A 16,304-nucleotide genomic window follows, 5' to 3' on the forward strand; every position below is an offset into this window, starting at 1 on the left:
GTGAAGGATTGCTTAGATTATACTCGGAGGTGCGATGCTTGTCAATTTCATGCAAATTTCATACATCAACCGCCTGAAGTATTGCACCCAACTATCGCATCTTGGCCATTTGACGCCTGGGTATTGGATGTTGTGGGACCACTACCAAAATCTTCTGGTGGACACTTGTACATCTTGGCTGCAACAGATTACTTCTCAAAATGGGCTGAAGCTATCGCTCTTAAAGAAGTGAAGAAAGAGAATGTTGCAAATTTTATCCGAGTGAATATCATCTATCGCTTCGGCATCCCTCGCTACATAATAACAGACAATGGCAAGACATTTGATAACAAGTTAATGAACAAAATTTGTGATCTCTTTGGTTTCAAGCAGCGTAAATCTTCTATGTATCATGCTGCCTCCAATGGTCTTGCCGAAGCATTCAATAAGACTCTATGCAACCTCCTGAAGAAAGTTGTCTCTAAGTCCAAAAGGGATTGGCATGAAAGAATGGAAGAAGCTTTGTGGGCATATAGGACAACATACCGCACACCAACTCAAGCAACACCATATTCACTTGCTTTCGGAGTTGAAGCAGTCCTGCCATTCGAGCGTCAAATACCCTCCTTAAGACTTGCTATTCAAGAAGGGCTCACTGAAGAAGAAAATGCTCGACTGCGTCTTGCTGAGTTAGAAGCACTTGACGAAAAGAGGCTAGAAGCCCAACAAAACCTTGAATGTTATCAAGCTCGTTTATCTCGTGCTTTCAATAAGAAAGTTCGCTTGAGGTGTTTTCAAGTTGGAGACCAACTTCTCGCTGTAAGAAGACCCATCATTACTTCGCACAAGTCTGGGGGCAAATTTACCTCAAAATGGGATGGACCGTATGTAGTATAAGAAGCATATTCACATGGTGCTTATTGATGCAGATGGCATTAAGATTGGTCCTATTAATGCAAAATTCCTAAAGAGGTACTACCCTTGAAGTAAGATGACGCTCCTTAAGGTACGAGCCTAAACTGCATGTCACTCCTGGCTAGCAAGAGTATAAACTGTGTACGGCACAACCAAAAAAAAAATAGAAAAAAAAATCACTCAATCCCCCAGAACTACGTTGTGACTTGATCCTCTTTACTGAGGTACGTAGGCGCTTAGAATATATCCTAAGTTCAGTTGCATAAGTGTCAAAAAACCACATGTTCCCACTTGATCTGTCACATGTCAGTCAAAGCAATAAGTATTCAGTTTTATCTTTTGTCTCATCATACTTTAGACTTGTACGAAGTAATGATTGGTCAATAGATAAGGGCAAACCCTTATAAAATATGAGTTTCTTTAACAACATGCTTGAAGTTTCTTTCCATTTAGCCAAGTATGCAAGTTGAAGTCTTTATATTCTTCGAGTTTACAAGTTGAAGTATTTGAATCCTCTAAGTATACAAGTTCAAGTATCGAATCCTCTAAGTGTGCAAGTAGGACTTCAAGTATGTAAGTAGAAGTCTCCAAATCCTCCAAATGTGCACGTCGTTGAATTTCCATGCCGTAAGGTGGACAAATTTGTCCCTTTGCACCTTAAGCTAGCCTTTTCGCGGATTTATCCTTAAGTGGATCTTTGAATTTCCATGCCTTAAGATGGACAAATTTTTCTTGCACCTTAAGTTATTTATCCTTGAATGGATCATTAAATTTCTATGCCTTAAGGTGGACGAGATTTATCCCTTTGCACCTTAAGCTGGCCTTTTCACGAATTTATCCTTAGATGGATTATTTTTGGTATGCCGTGCACAGTTTATACTCTTGCGGGCCAGGAGTAACAAAAAAAACTGCCATGCCTTAAGGTGGACAAGATTTGTCCCTTTGCACCTTAAGCTGGCCTTTCTCCGGGTTTATCCTTAAAAGGATCTTTAAATTTCCATGCCTTAAGGTGGACAAAATTTGTCCCTTTGCACCTTAAGCTGGCCTTTTTGCGGATTTATCCTTAAAAAGATCTTATAAAGCCTCAAGTAAGTGATCTTCAATGCGGGGACGTTAAACACATCCCGTCGCACCTTATGGTTAAGTATTCGGGACATGGTAACGCCTTGAGAGTAGTATTTTTTTTCAAGGCGGGGACGTTAAACACAGTATTTTTAGTAAAGCCTCAAGTTGGTTAAGTATTCGGGACATGGTAACGCCTTGAGAGTAGTATTTTTTTTCAAGGCGGGGACGTTAAACACAGTATTCTAGTAAAGCCTCAAGTTGTTTAAGTATTCGGGACCTTGTAACGCCTTGAGAGTAGTATTTTTTTTCAAGGCGGGGACGTTAAACACAGTATTCTAGTAAAGCCTCAAGCTTGGTTAAGTATTCGGGACCTTGTAACGCCTTGAGAGTAGTATTTTTTTTCAATGCGGGGACGTTAAACACAGTATTCTAGTAAAGCCCAAAGTCTGAAATTTTCAGCATGACCGAAATTAAAGTTAACTTCAAAAAAAAAAATCATCTAGAAAGATTCTGAAGGTATTAAATCTTGAATTTTGGATATATTGTAGACCTTTGTGTCTAGATTCGAAATAATCAAGCTGCTTGTGATTTCGTCGTTCCTACATCAAGACATCAGAGTTTTAGTAAAGGTGCACAACTCTGAAATTTTTAGCATGACAGAATCTAGAGCTAACTTCAAAATATCATCTAAAAAGATTCTGAAGGTATTAAATTCTGAATTTTGGATATGTTAGAGATCGAAAAGTCTAGTTTCTAGAAAATCAAATCGTTCATGATTTTGATTTTTCTACAATGAGATATGAATTTTCTACGACAGACATGTCAAGCTGTAGAAAAAGTGACGAAAATCAGAAAAAGAGAGGGAGATTACCTTGAATTATGCCTCTTTCGTCATAGGCTCGTAGCTCACAATCTGTAATTGAAGATAAAATTGTGGAGATAATGTGTCTATTTATAGATGTCATATGGTGGGAATAACATCATTCTCCTAGTTTAGTTACAATTCCTTTTTGGCTAGGGCAATAAAACATGTATATAAATATTGAAATTGAGTAGGATTACAATTCCTAGTTCAATTACAATTCTTTTTCTGACAAAGATAATAAAATATATATATATATGAGTATGAAATTGAGTAGGATTATAATTCCTAGTTCAATTATAATTCATTTTTTTAACTAAGGCGATTGGTCACTTCGAATAAAACTAGGAAAGGTTGGTGGCGTTGAAATAATTTGTTGCCTAATCCTTGACAAATTTGAAGACATGAAACGGTGGCTCTATCACAATTAATCCTATATTAAAAAAAAAAAAAAAAGGAAAATTAAAATGTGGGCCCTTATATTAGCTCCCTCCGTCCAAAAGACCATCTGAAGTATATGCCTAAAGTTTTGGCAGTAAAATATGTATATATATACTTTTAATATTGATTGAAATCTTCCAAGCAATCGGTGAAATGTTAAATAAATAAATTGCATGGATTAGTTTATTTTATTTGACTCAAGATCAATTTAGCAACCGGTTAATGCTTCAAGCCTAGTCTTTAAAAGATAAAATATCTCGACAAGACTTGAAGCAGGGGGCATTTGTAATCATTTAAAATTTATTAAATATAAATTTATAAAATGATTCGAATTATATTAAATTCATAAATATATTAGTCCAAATAAATTATTGATTAATATAATTGGGTTAATTATTCAAGTCCAATAAATATGGATTTAATTAAAGTCAAAATTAATTGATTTGGGCTACAGTAGATTGAGCCCAATTTGCTAAGTCCAATGTCATATTTTCCTGGAGGCCCATTTTTTGGTGCCACGTGGGCAAATGAAGTGGCATGCCAAGTCAAACAAGAAGCCAATAGGATCATGACATGTGTCAAAGATGACAAGCCCGCTCCATAAAGCCCATATGTCATGTCACTTAAATCTGATTGGCCGAAGGGAATCATGTTCCAATCACAACTCCTCTATTCTAAAACTATAAATAGGGTCTTCATAATTCAAAAAGAAGACAGAAAATTCTAAACAAGAAGCTAGAGAAAATCCGTGGTATAAACGCCATAAAATTCTCTATAAAGCTACAAGTTTAAGAATTCAAGCATTCAAGTTCAAGAACGCTCAAGATCAAGACTATCATGTTCAAGAACAAGCTCGAAGCCCTTGAATTCAAGCAAAAGTCAAGATCAAGATAAAGTTCAAAGTTCAAATTCATCCAAGATTCAAGAACAAGCTTTAAAGCCCTTGAATCATATTTGAAAAGGCGAATTCAGAGGGATCATAGAAATTGTAACACTCGCACTTTGAAATAATAAATACGATTGTTGCTATAATTTTCCGTTCTTGATTATTGTTTTCTCGACGTGAATTTTATTGTCTACAGTAATATATAAAAGTCTTAAATTCAACATATACATATGTTCATGAAAGAACATGACTATTATGAAAAGTCATATTTTCAATTCTATAAATATAATGAATCTCTCAAAGTAGCATGAGAAAGGGCTTTGTTGTATTCAGATAAGAATTGCTTGTATTTTTTTCCAATATGTATATAAGCAATATCTCTTTAAGGACAATGATTCTTCACTCCTCAAGGTCATCTTCTTCTTCAATTATATTTTCTACTTTTTTTCCCTAACAAATGAGTTAAATGTAGGTTATAATTCAATCCGTCCAATTCTTAATGAATTTTAATTGCTACTTTTTAGAATTTTTTAGTATCTAATAAAATGTTATTTTTCTTTATTATGACAATAGATAACATATCAAATAAAAAATATCGACAAAATTTCTCATTAACCAATTAGAGTAACACATTAGCTCAATTTTTTTATGGACTAAAATGACTTAGCAAATACCCAATCATTGATCAGTTGATTGACAAATACCCACACAAGAAGTCAAGTGATGCAAGTAACCAATAACACAACCTAGTTATTACCAGAAAAATAGACTAATTGCATAAATGCATTTGTTTGTTATAACATAATTATAATACAATTTCATGCGTTATGTTTAATTAAACAAACTTTAGTTAACAATAAAAACTAAATAAACCTTTTTTAGATGGACATGTGGATAAACTTTATATTTTACAAATTAAATATATGTGTAGGTAAGAAATATAATTTTTTAAATATTTTTTACTAGGTATTTTAAAAAGGGAAAAAGGTCTGATATACCCCTCAACTTTGTCATTTGAAGTCGATATGCCCCTCGTTATGTAAGTGGCTCATATATACCCTACTATTATATAAATGACCCACATATACCCTTTTCCTCTAATGAAAGTGAAAAAAAAATTAATTTTAATATAATTTTTTAATTATATGTATAATTCATATAGGGTATATTTGATCATATTTGATCCTCCTCACACATATTTTTTTTAAAATTTTTGTTTTAAGGAAAAAAATTAAATTTATTATTTTGGTGGTCAAATTTATTTATGTTTCACTAATTTTCTTGTAAAAATTATTAGAGATGTCCCAATATTTTTTATAAATACAAAAACTAAATTACAATATAGCCAAATTTTTAATTATAATATAGCCACAAAAATATTCATTTTAAATTTTTTTCTTTACACTAAAAAATGAAAGAAGAAAATAAAATAAGAATAAGAAACTCAAATAATGATAATCAAAGAAGTCAAAAAATAATTTATGTATGAAAAAAATTAAAATATACCTTGAACACCCCTACGTCATTATTTTTTGAAATTAAGAGTCAAAAATATAAATTTAAAACTAATTTTTTCACTTTCGTTAGATATATGTGAGCTTCTTTTGTAGCGGTAGGAATATATGTGAGTCATTTGTATAACAGTAAGTTAAGGGGTACTATATCAAGCATTTTCCCTTTTAAAATTATATCACGCAATCGTTTATTTCTTTAACTTACGCAAACGTACCCATCTTAATTATAAAGCAAATAAACTAAATTACAAAAAATAAAAGACAAACGAACTTGTGGATGTCTCACTTTTAAAATGAATAACATATTTTCTTATTTGATAAATGTTTAATAATAATATCAATATTTTACTTATGTTGGGTCTCATTTATTTGACCAAAAGTTTATAAAGATATACTATTCTATTTTAAAAGTTTATTTATTTTAATGATAGTTTTGGAATCTTGCAAAGTCTTTTTATATTTTTTAAACTTCGCACCTAGTCAAACTGCATCACATAAATTGAGATGGAAAGAAAATTGTTAGTGCAGAAAAATTGAATTTGCTCCGAGGATACATAATTAATGTGGTGTGGAAGGGCAAAGCAATAGAAAGGATGGTCCCTCGCGCAAACTATATTTTTTTTTTGTAAAAAACCATTATATTTTCTCCGTTCATCTTTGTTCAGTATTGACTTGGCACGCTCCTTAAAAGCACTAAACAAAATGCAATTTTACTACTCCCTCCGTCCCATTTTATGTGAGGTAGTTTTATTTGGAGTTTAAGAAAGAATGGAAGACTTTTAAATTTGGTGGTCCAAAATGAATGATAGAAATTTGTGTGGCTGTAAATCATTTCATTAAAGGTAAAATAGACATTTTATCGTTAAATTGTTACTTAATATAAAAATGTATCATTCTTTTTAGACTGACTAAAAAGGAAAGTCTGTCATATAAATTGGGACAGAGAATCACAAGTAAAAATGAACAGAGAGAATATTATTATTACCTATTTCTCTATAGTGTGTTGGCCGGGGAATGGAAATAGATTAAATAGTGGGAAAAAACAAATACTGATTTGTAAATAATATATTTCGATAATATTTGCAAACAATGTAGCATATCCAAACGGCTATAAGCTAAGACAATTTCAATGGGAAACAACAATATTTAAGGTTTTCGTCTCCATTTTTATCTCTAATTTTCACAATTCTCTCCATAAAATATCCTCTAGCTTTGTCTCTTAGTATTTGGAACGGTGGGGCAGATTACGAGTTCCACTGAATTCACTATCTTTAGTTCAAATATTGTATCGCATACAAAATCAATCTCATAACTTTTTTTGTAGGCAAAAGGAAAGAGAAAACGAGCGAAAATGAAGTGGAGCGAGGGGGTGGGAGGATCTACTTGGAATTGGCTGTCAGTGAATCCCAAGTATGACATAGATAGAGGAAAGAAAATCTCATACATGCCGATCCTTAAAATTTATCTTAATATATACAAATTAATCTAGAAGTCAGTAACTTAAAATACAAAATTCAGAACCTATAAACTTCAAATTCTGGCTCTACTTTAGTTAAAATACAAGGTATCTAGATTTCAGCAAATATGTAGATTTCCTTGTTGTCTTATATATGAGTTATAATTAAATATATGTGTATGTAAGAAATATAATTTTTTTACTAGGTATTTTAAAAAGGGAAAAAGGCTTGATATGTCTTTCAACTTTGTCATTTAGAGTCGATATACCCTTCGTTATGTAAGTGGCTCATATATACCCCACTATTATATAAACCTTTTTCCTTTAATGAAAGTGAAAAAAATAATTTTAATTTAATTTTTAAATTATTTTTTTAAAAAAAATAAAATAAAATAAAATATATATATATATAATCCATATGGGGTATATTTTATCCTCCTCACACGTATTATTTTTTTACTTTTTGTTTCAACGACTAATTTAGCTATTATTTTGGTGGTCAAATTTATTTATGTTTCACTAATTTTCTTGTAAAATTTACTATAGATGTCCCTTTTTTTACAAATACAAAAACTAAATTACAATATACCCGAAAAAATAGTTTTAATTATAATATAGCCACAAAAAAATTAGTTTTAATTGTTTTTCTTTACACTAAAGATGAAAGAAGAAAATAAAATAAGAATAAGAAACTCAAATAATGATAGTCAAAACAATTTATGTATGAAAAGGATTAAAATATACCTTGAACACCCCTACGTGTTTTTTTAAAAAAATGAGAGTAAAAAATATAAATTTTAAACTAATTTTTCACTTCCATTAAATGAAGGGTATATGTGAGCTCCTTTTGTAATTGTAGGAGTATATGTAAGTCATTTATATAACAGTAAGAGTATATATGCACTACTTTTATAACGAGGATATATCAACTCTAATGACAAAATTAAAGTATATATCAAACTATTTTCCCTTTTAAAAATATATCACGCAATCGTTTATTTGTTAACTTACCCAAACGTACCCATCTTATAAGACATAAACTAAATTACAAAAAATGAAAGACAAACGAAGTTTTGGATGTAAAGCATTAGCCTTTCTTCTAATCTCAATTTATACAGAATACTTTCTTTTTTACCCAATTTAAAAATGAATAACATATTTCCTTATTTGATAAATATTTAATAATATTATCAATATTTTATTAGTGTTGGGTCTTACTTATTTGGCAAAAAGTTTATAAAGATATATTATTCTATTTAAAAAATTTATTTATTTTAATGATAGTTTTGGAACCTGTGAAGTCTTTTCATATTTTTTAAGCTTCGCACCTAGTCAACATCACATAAATTGAGAGGGAAAGAGTATTGTTAGTGCAAAAAAAATGTTTTTTTTTTAAAACAACCATTATATTTCCTTCATCCATCTTTACTTATTCAGTATTGACTTGGCACACTCCTTAAGAAGCACTAAATAGAATGCAATTTCACTACATCACAAGTAAAAATATACGGAGGGAGTAGTGAGTTGGCCGGGAAATGAAAATAGATTAAATAGTGGGAAAAAAACAAATATTGATTTGTAAATAATATATTTCGATAGTATTTGCAAATAATGTAGCATATTCAAACGTCTATAAGCTAAGACAATTTCAATGGGAAACAACAACATTTGAGGTTGTATGGTCCTTTTCGTCTCCATTTTTATCTCTAATATTCACAATTCTCTCCATAACATATCCTCTAGCTTTGTCTCTTAGTATTTGGAACGGCGGGGCAGATTATGAGTTCTATTGAATTCACTATCTTTAGTTCAAATATTGTATCGTCCTTAAAATTTATCTGAATGTACAAATTATTAATCTAGAAATCAGTAACTTAAAAAGACCAGAATTCAGATTCTATAAACTTAAAAAGACCAGAATTCAGATTCTATAAACTTAAAAAGACCAGAATTCAGATTCTATAAACTTTAAATTCTGGCTCTACTTTAGTTAAAATACAAGGTATCTAGATTTCTACAAATATGTAGATTCCCTTGTTGTTGTCTTATATATGAGTTAAAATTATATGTTTAATTAAAACAAAGGTCATAAACCTGTCTGATACCAAAAATTAAAAAAATGGAGACCCTCAATAACATGATTATAGCAACAATTTTTGTTACAATTTTGTTGGTATATACATGGAAAGTGTTGAATTGGGCATGGTTTAGGCCAAAAAAATTGGAGAAGTTTCTTGGACAACAAGGCTTATGTGGGAATTCTTATAGGCTACTCCATGGAGACTTGGAAGAGTTCTCTAAGAGCATCAAGGAAGCACAATCCAAGCCTATTAATAATCTTTCAAATGATATAGCACCAAGAATCATTCCTTATTTTATTCAAACCATTAATAAATATGGTAAGTCTTCTAAAATTAGAAGCAAATTTGAACTTTATGAGTTCAGAGGCTATTGATTCCGCTAGACTATTGTGTTTTTTGTGTTCAAGATTTAATATGTATGTATTTAGTTGATTTCTTAACACATATACAGAGTTTGAGTGAAAACTATTGTCGGTTGAACTCATAGCTTATACTACTCTCCCAATTTATGTGTCATATATACTTCCCTGTTAAATCTGCCTCAAAAAACAATGTTGTACTTCTTTATTTAGAGACAATTTTAACTTCAATTTTTCCGTCTTATTCTTAATGAGATTGATTTGTTGCCACACAAATGTGTATGACTTATTTAAGACCATGAGTTTCAAAACTCTTTCTTTCTTTCTCAAACTCAGTCACTACAACAAAAACAACTTTTAACGGCAATAAGTAGACACATTTATAAAGAGTGTTAAAGTCTTTACCGGCATTAGTTAAGTGTCATTAGATCCAATGTCGCTAAAGGCTTTAGGTACATATACAAAGAGCACTAATTGCCGCTAAAAATACATATTTAGCGGCAATTGAGCTATTATCGTTAATTAATTGCCGCTAAAGATCATTTTTGATGTAGTAAGTGTCCAATCAACCGGGGGGGGGGGGGGGGAGCTAGTAAGGGTTTGGAAAATTACACTGTTTATATTGGTTAAAATTATTTTTATGTATATATAGTAGATGTTGAACTCCCTTCTACGTACTTCTTCATATTTTGAACCTCTTAATGAAAATTCTGGCTTTAAGTTGTGAATGGAAGCTTTTGTGGACTCAAAAAGATTGTGTTTATATGCAGGGAAAAATTGTTTTGTATGGTTTGGGCCAAAACCAATGATACTAATAATGGAAAGTGAGCAAATTAGAGAGATATTTGCTAAGAATTATGTTTATCAAAAGCCTCACCACAACAATCCAGTGGCCAATTTGTTGGCTAGAGGCATAGCAAACTATGAAGAAGATAAATGGGCAAAACATAGAAAGATCTTAAAACCAGCTTTCCACATGGAGAAGTTGAAGGTTCTACTCTACCTTATTTTGTCTAAACACATTTTTTTTTTTTTGTAATAACTGACCTGACTGAGTATTTACATCAAATCAATGAATGTCAGACACGTGTCGTTTGTACATTCATGATATGAAACCCGCGTGTTTAAAACTCCCCTAAATGGTCTAAAACCACTTCCTCCTAAAAAGTCCATGACACAAAACACTCACAACCACGGGCGGATACACCACTTGGATAGAAGATTCATCTGAACTCAATATTTTCATTCAAAGCATAGATATCTAGGTAGAAAGAATAGTAAAATTTCAACAAATATTATATCTAAACTTGCAATGAATCGATAGAATTAAAATCTTGTATCCGCTTATATAGCTAATGAGATGCATTTTTTTCTTTTGTTTTGCAAGTAGCTTATGTTGCCAGCTTTTTACTTAAGCTGCATTGAGATGCTTAAAGAATGGGAACAAATTGTCCCAGATGAAAGATCAAAAGAGTTGGATATTTGGCCTCAATTTCAAAAATTAACAAGTGATATGATTTCGCGTACGGCATTTGGTAGTAGCTATGAAGAAGGAAGAAGAATATTTGAACTTCAAAAAGAACAAGCTGAGATTATTATGAAACAGTTCAATTCCATTTATATTCCAGGATCAAGGTACGTAATTACGACTAAAGTTATGGATCTGCAATATTCTTACTCGTTTAGAGTTATCTACATCGAGCACCAATTCAACTATTGTTAATAGAGGTGACAAATGAGTGGGTTGAGATAAGGTCTGTGTACACTCTACCCTCCTGAGCATCACTTTGTGGGGTGTCAATGGGTATGTTGTTGTTGTATTATGGTCCAATTTGTTTAAACTTGGACGAGCTGCTAAATAATAGATTGATCTTTGAGGTGGATGTAACCTTTTGGCTATGGATTCATATGAATTCAGTGTAAGGTTGAACTCGTAAAGTTTAAATCCTGAATCAACCTTTGCTTGATTTTGCACCTCTAGACATGCAATATATGTGTTTTTCTTTTTCTCAACTTACTAAAACTTTTAACATGTAGATTTTTGCCCACCAAAAGCAACAAGAAAATGAAAGAAACTGAAAAAGAAGTTCAAGAATCGATAAGGCGTCTAATTGACAACAGATTAAAGGCAAAAGAAGCAGGGCAGGAGTTTGGTGATGACTTATTAGGTACATTACTAGAATCAAATTCCAACGAAATCGAAGAACAAGGAAGCAAAGAATTTGGATTAACTATCAATGAAGTAATTCAAGAATGCAAATTATTTTATTTTGCTGGACAAGAAACCACTTCAGTGTGGCTTGTCTGGACTATGATTTTGTTATCTAGACATCAAGATTGGCAGGCAAAAGCCAGAGAGGAAGTTTTGCAAGCCTTTGGAAGTGATCAACCAGCTTTTGATGAGTTAAGTCGGTTGAAAATCGTAAGTTCTTTCAACACAACTCATACATTGACACATGATATATATATTTAGGACGGGTTCTGTAGGTTCAACTGATTATGAACTAACTTATCTCTTTTACATATATGAAGAAAATTTGATATGCATACATATTATGTGATCACTCTCCGTTCGAACTAACTGACTCTAGATTCTGGATTTAGTCAAAAACTTGATATGCATACATATTATGTGGTCACTCTCAATTCGGACTAACTGACTCTAGATCCTGGATTTAGTAAAAAAAATGATACGCGTGCATGTTATGTGATCACTCTTAGTTCGGACTAACTGACTCTAGATCTTGGATTTAGTCCGAGAGGATAAGATCCATTATTTTCATCAATTGGGAATAACTTACATATTTATAGAGATAGTAGGGAATTCATAAATTTCATTAAACGTGTTTAAGATTTAATATATCCATAGAGGGTACAATGGTGAAGCTAGACATAAGTATTTGAAATGTATTTTTCAGGTAACGATGATTTTGTACGAATCCTTAAGACTTTATCCACCACTAGCAACTCGTATCAGGAGAACTAATGAAGAAACTAAATTAGGAAATTTGTATCTACCAAATGGATCATTGCTATTTATACCAACGATCTTATTGCATCACGACAAACAAATATGGGGCGAAGATGCAGAGGAGTTCAAGCCAGAGAGATTCAAGGAAGGTGTTTTAAAGGCGACAAAGGGACAAATGACGTTTTTTCCATTTGGAGCAGGACCACGAATATGCATTGGACAAAACTTTGCGATGTTAGAAGCAAAAATGGCTATAGCTTTGATTCTACAACGATTCGAGTTTGAGCTCTCTCCATCTTATACACATGTTCCACATTGTATTGTAGCTTTGCAGCCTAAGTTTGGTGCTCCTTTACTTCTGCAGAGGCTCTAGTTTTGGTGACAAATTAATGAACCTGGCCAGTTGTTTTGTAAGAAGACGAATTTTATAGGTTCAATTGAACGTTTTACTATTTGCATATAAGGATATAGGGGTGTGTAAAAACCGAATTGACTGATAAATCAAATCAGAAAAATGTTATTGGTTTATTATATTGGGTGATTGTGTTAACAGTTATTTAATGATTTTATAAAAATAAATTATTAGGTTATCGGTTCGATATTGATTTTTTAATATTAACTTACTGGGTTAACCAGTAACCCCATTAAGAATATAATAATTTACTATATTAATTTTTAGTCAGGCATAAATATAAAAATAAATATTAATATAATCATTATATTACGCTATAACTATAATGACCTTATACAATTAAACATTACTTAACTCTAGCCTCTGCATTTTCTTTTAGGTTTTAGTATTAGTTTAGTCTTTATTGTTGCAATTTAGTCTGATTTGCTTGTTTCGATGTATGCGTGTATCGTGTCAAATTATTGGACAAGTCATATATTTGTTTTGAAAATATTTTCTTATTGGTTAAACCAAAAATCGAACCGTTAAAAAACCAAAAAATGATAACAAATATCTTATTGATTTGATTATCAATTTAGCATATTTAAAATCGAAAACCGATAATACTTAAAATCGAATCGGGATATTGATTAGGAATAAAACGATTTTGTCGACTAAAGACTTGGCTTGCTTCATCCGGGCCCACCCCATTTATTATAATTTTATAATAGCAAAGAACTATTCCTTTGACTAATCATTTTTATATTATATACTGTAGTTAATAAAGAGAAAGCAAGTAAGAGAACCCCTTTCAATGGAGTTTTTATCATATATGAGATCAATGGAGATTTCTTACAACATAATTATAGCAACAATTTGTGTTGCAATTTTGTTGTTCTATACATGGAAAGTGTTGAATTGGGCATGGTTTGGGCCAAAAAAATTGGAAAATTGCTTAAGGCAAAGAGGTCTAAAAGGAAATCCATATAAGCTACTCTATGGAGATTTGAATGATTTGACAAAAAGTATAGTTGAAGCAAAGTCTAAGCCTATCAATTTCTCTGATGATATAGCTCAACGACTCATCCCTTTTTTCCTCAACTCCATCAACAAAAATGGTATGTTTCTCTTCCTCCGCTCTGTTTCAATTTATGCGATATTATTTGATTTGATATGAAATTTAAGAAATATTTTTTAAAATTTATGATTTAAAATAAGTCGTAAATGTATATGTGACTATAAATATAAATTTTCTTTTAGGACTGATTAAAAAAGTGAGTCATATTAATTGGACAAGGAAGTAATTAAAGAAGCTAGTGTTTTTTTTTTTTGGTTAATTTACTTTTGTTCTTTTATGTGGTCCTGATTTTAATGTCAATTTTTTTTTTATTTTTTTTTAGTATAGTGACAAAAATCTATCCTCACAATTATGTAAAAGTATATATCAGATTGATATTAATCAAGACTTTGTGTAGATATTGAGATGAGCTTGTCTAACACACACAGCTGTAACCAAATATATATATATATAATACACTCGTGCTGACGTGAGAAAGTGCTGAATTAAATGATGATAGTGACATTTGAGTCAAAAAAAATTTGTCAGAAAAATAAATTATTAAAAAAAAATATCTTTAACCTATTTAACTAATTTGTGAAATGCCTATTTCCTGTTTGGTAAAATGCCTGAATAAACTGTTTGATTTAGTTTTTGAAATGCCTATTACCTGTTTGTTAAAATGTCTGAATGAACTGTTTGATTAAGTTGTGAAAGGCTTATTTCATGTTTACTTTCATTAGTGATTTTGTTAGTCGAAAAAATGCCTAATCGAGTTGATTGCTTGGTTTTACAGTTATTTCCTGATGATTTTGTTCTTTGCCCTTCAAATTGCATATAATTCCTCTAAAAGAGATGCATAATAACATTAGGTACCATTAAAATCATTAGTAACATAATGAAGATAGTCTAGTTAAAATGTCCTTCTCTGTTTCTTTCATTTGTTTCATCCTCTATTAAGCTAGCGTTACTCGCAGGTAAAAGTTCTTTCATCTGGCTAGGCCCCTACCCAATTGTGTTGATCACGAATCCTGAACATGTAAAGGAGATTTTCACAAAGAATTATGTGTATCTAAAGCAAACTCATCCCAATCCATTGACCAAGTTATTGGCTAAAGGTCTTGTAATGCTTGAGGAGGACAAATGGGCCAAACACAGAAAAATCATCAATCCTACCTTCCATGTTGAGAAGTTAAAGGTTAATACTTTTTTTTTTTTCTATTGAAGTTATCCATTTATAACAAGTACTGCTGGTTTTCTCATTTGTTTTGTACAGCATATGCTGCCAGCATTTTACGTGTGTTGTAGTGAAATGATAAGCAAATGGGAGGAGATTGTTCCAAAGGAAACATCAACTGAGATCGATGTATGGCCAGACCTTGAAATGATGACCGGCGAAGTCATTTCTCGCACAGCATTTGGAAGTAGCTATGAAGAAGGAAGAATAGTATTTGAACTTCAGAAGGAACAAGCTGAGCATGTAATGGAAGTAGCACGCTCAATTTATATACCTGGATCTAGGTACAATAATTTATTTATCATATTTCCACGTTTACCTTTTATTTGTCGTTACATAAGTACAATACAACAGAAGCTGTACTCTGCCTTTCTGCTAAATGACTGTTGTATAGGTTCTTACCTACAAAAAGAAACAAAAGAATGCTGGAAATTGAAAAGGAAATTCAAACAACAATTAGGCGTATCATTGACAAAAGATTGAGGGCAATGGAAGGAGGGGAGACTAGTAAAGATGACTTATTAGGCATATTACTTGAATCCAATATGAAAGAAATTGAACAACACGGAAGCAAAGATTTCGGAATGACAACAATTGAAGTGATTGAAGAGTGCAAGTTATTCTATTTTGCTGGACAAGAGACCACTTCAGTGTTGCTCGTCTGGACAATGATTTTGTTGTGCTTACATCCAGAGTGGCAAGTACGTGCCAGAGAGGAGGTGTTGCAGGTATTTGGAAATGATAAACCAGATTTGGAAGGACTTGGTCGCTTGAAAATAGTAAGTACTGTTCACAAGTTCTTTTCTTCCAATCTTTTCGATAGTATGTTTTGTGCCCTCAATATAGTGGTCCCATAGGATCCGCGAAGTTGATAAAAAGTGAACCAAGAGCCCGAAAAAACAATTACGTGTTTGGATAGAAGTATAAAGTTGATTGTTAGGTAAAAGAATGTTCATAAACTTTTTATTAAAATGCCTTTAAAGTTAACTATAAAAGACATAAATTTTAAAGCATTTTTCCTCAGAGGACAACAACGGAAATGGAATGGAGTCGAGCCCATTTGGATTGGCTTAAAAAAAAGTAGCTTTTA

The 16,304-nt window shown here is 31.6% G+C and overlaps 2 protein-coding genes across 5 annotated transcripts in view; both read left to right on the forward strand.

The window, feature by feature from the left end:
- LOC125839130 (cytochrome P450 CYP72A219-like) overlaps positions 1 to 16,304 on the forward strand; it is a 96,642-nt gene that overhangs the window by 67,977 nt on the left and 12,361 nt on the right. For 2 of the 4 annotated variants that reach the window (XM_049518098.1, XM_049518099.1), the window contains exons 1-4: positions 13,684 to 14,038; positions 14,955 to 15,175; positions 15,254 to 15,498; positions 15,609 to 15,993. The exons of 1 other annotated variant lie outside the window; for it this stretch is intronic. In XM_049518098.1, coding sequence (XP_049374055.1) covers positions 13,735 to 14,038; positions 14,955 to 15,175; positions 15,254 to 15,498; positions 15,609 to 15,993 — 1,155 coding nt within the window. In that variant the 5' untranslated portion in view covers positions 13,684 to 13,734. Of the gene's footprint in view, positions 1 to 13,683; positions 14,039 to 14,954; positions 15,176 to 15,253; positions 15,499 to 15,608; positions 15,994 to 16,304 lie in introns of those variants that run through there. One more of the 4 variants, XM_049518100.1, reaches the window with a different exon arrangement.
- Positions 9,238 to 12,902, forward strand: LOC125839137 (cytochrome P450 CYP72A219-like). The gene is made up of 5 exons (XM_049518115.1): positions 9,238 to 9,517; positions 10,329 to 10,549; positions 10,949 to 11,193; positions 11,596 to 11,980; positions 12,477 to 12,902. Exons 1-5 carry the CDS (start codon positions 9,238 to 9,240, stop codon positions 12,900 to 12,902), a joined length of 1,557 nt encoding a protein of 518 aa, XP_049374072.1.

Source organism: Solanum verrucosum, unplaced genomic scaffold (assembly GCF_900185275.1).
Source record: "Solanum verrucosum unplaced genomic scaffold, falcon-dt-bn FXZP01000526.1, whole genome shotgun sequence".
Lineage (NCBI taxonomy): Eukaryota > Viridiplantae > Streptophyta > Magnoliopsida > Solanales > Solanaceae > Solanum > Solanum verrucosum.

Bases quoted from the DNA above. Each gene is read 5' to 3' on its own strand.
- LOC125839137 (XM_049518115.1), top strand. From the start codon at position 9,238: ATGGAGACCCTCAATAACATGATTATAGCAACAATTTTTGTTACAATT. The intron at 9,518-10,328 runs GTAAGTCTTCTA...GTTTATATGCAG, and splicing joins TCAAACCATTAATAAATATG to GGAAAAATTGTTTTGTATGG. The intron at 11,981-12,476 runs GTAAGTTCTTTC...TGTATTTTTCAG, and splicing joins AGTTAAGTCGGTTGAAAATC to GTAACGATGATTTTGTACGA.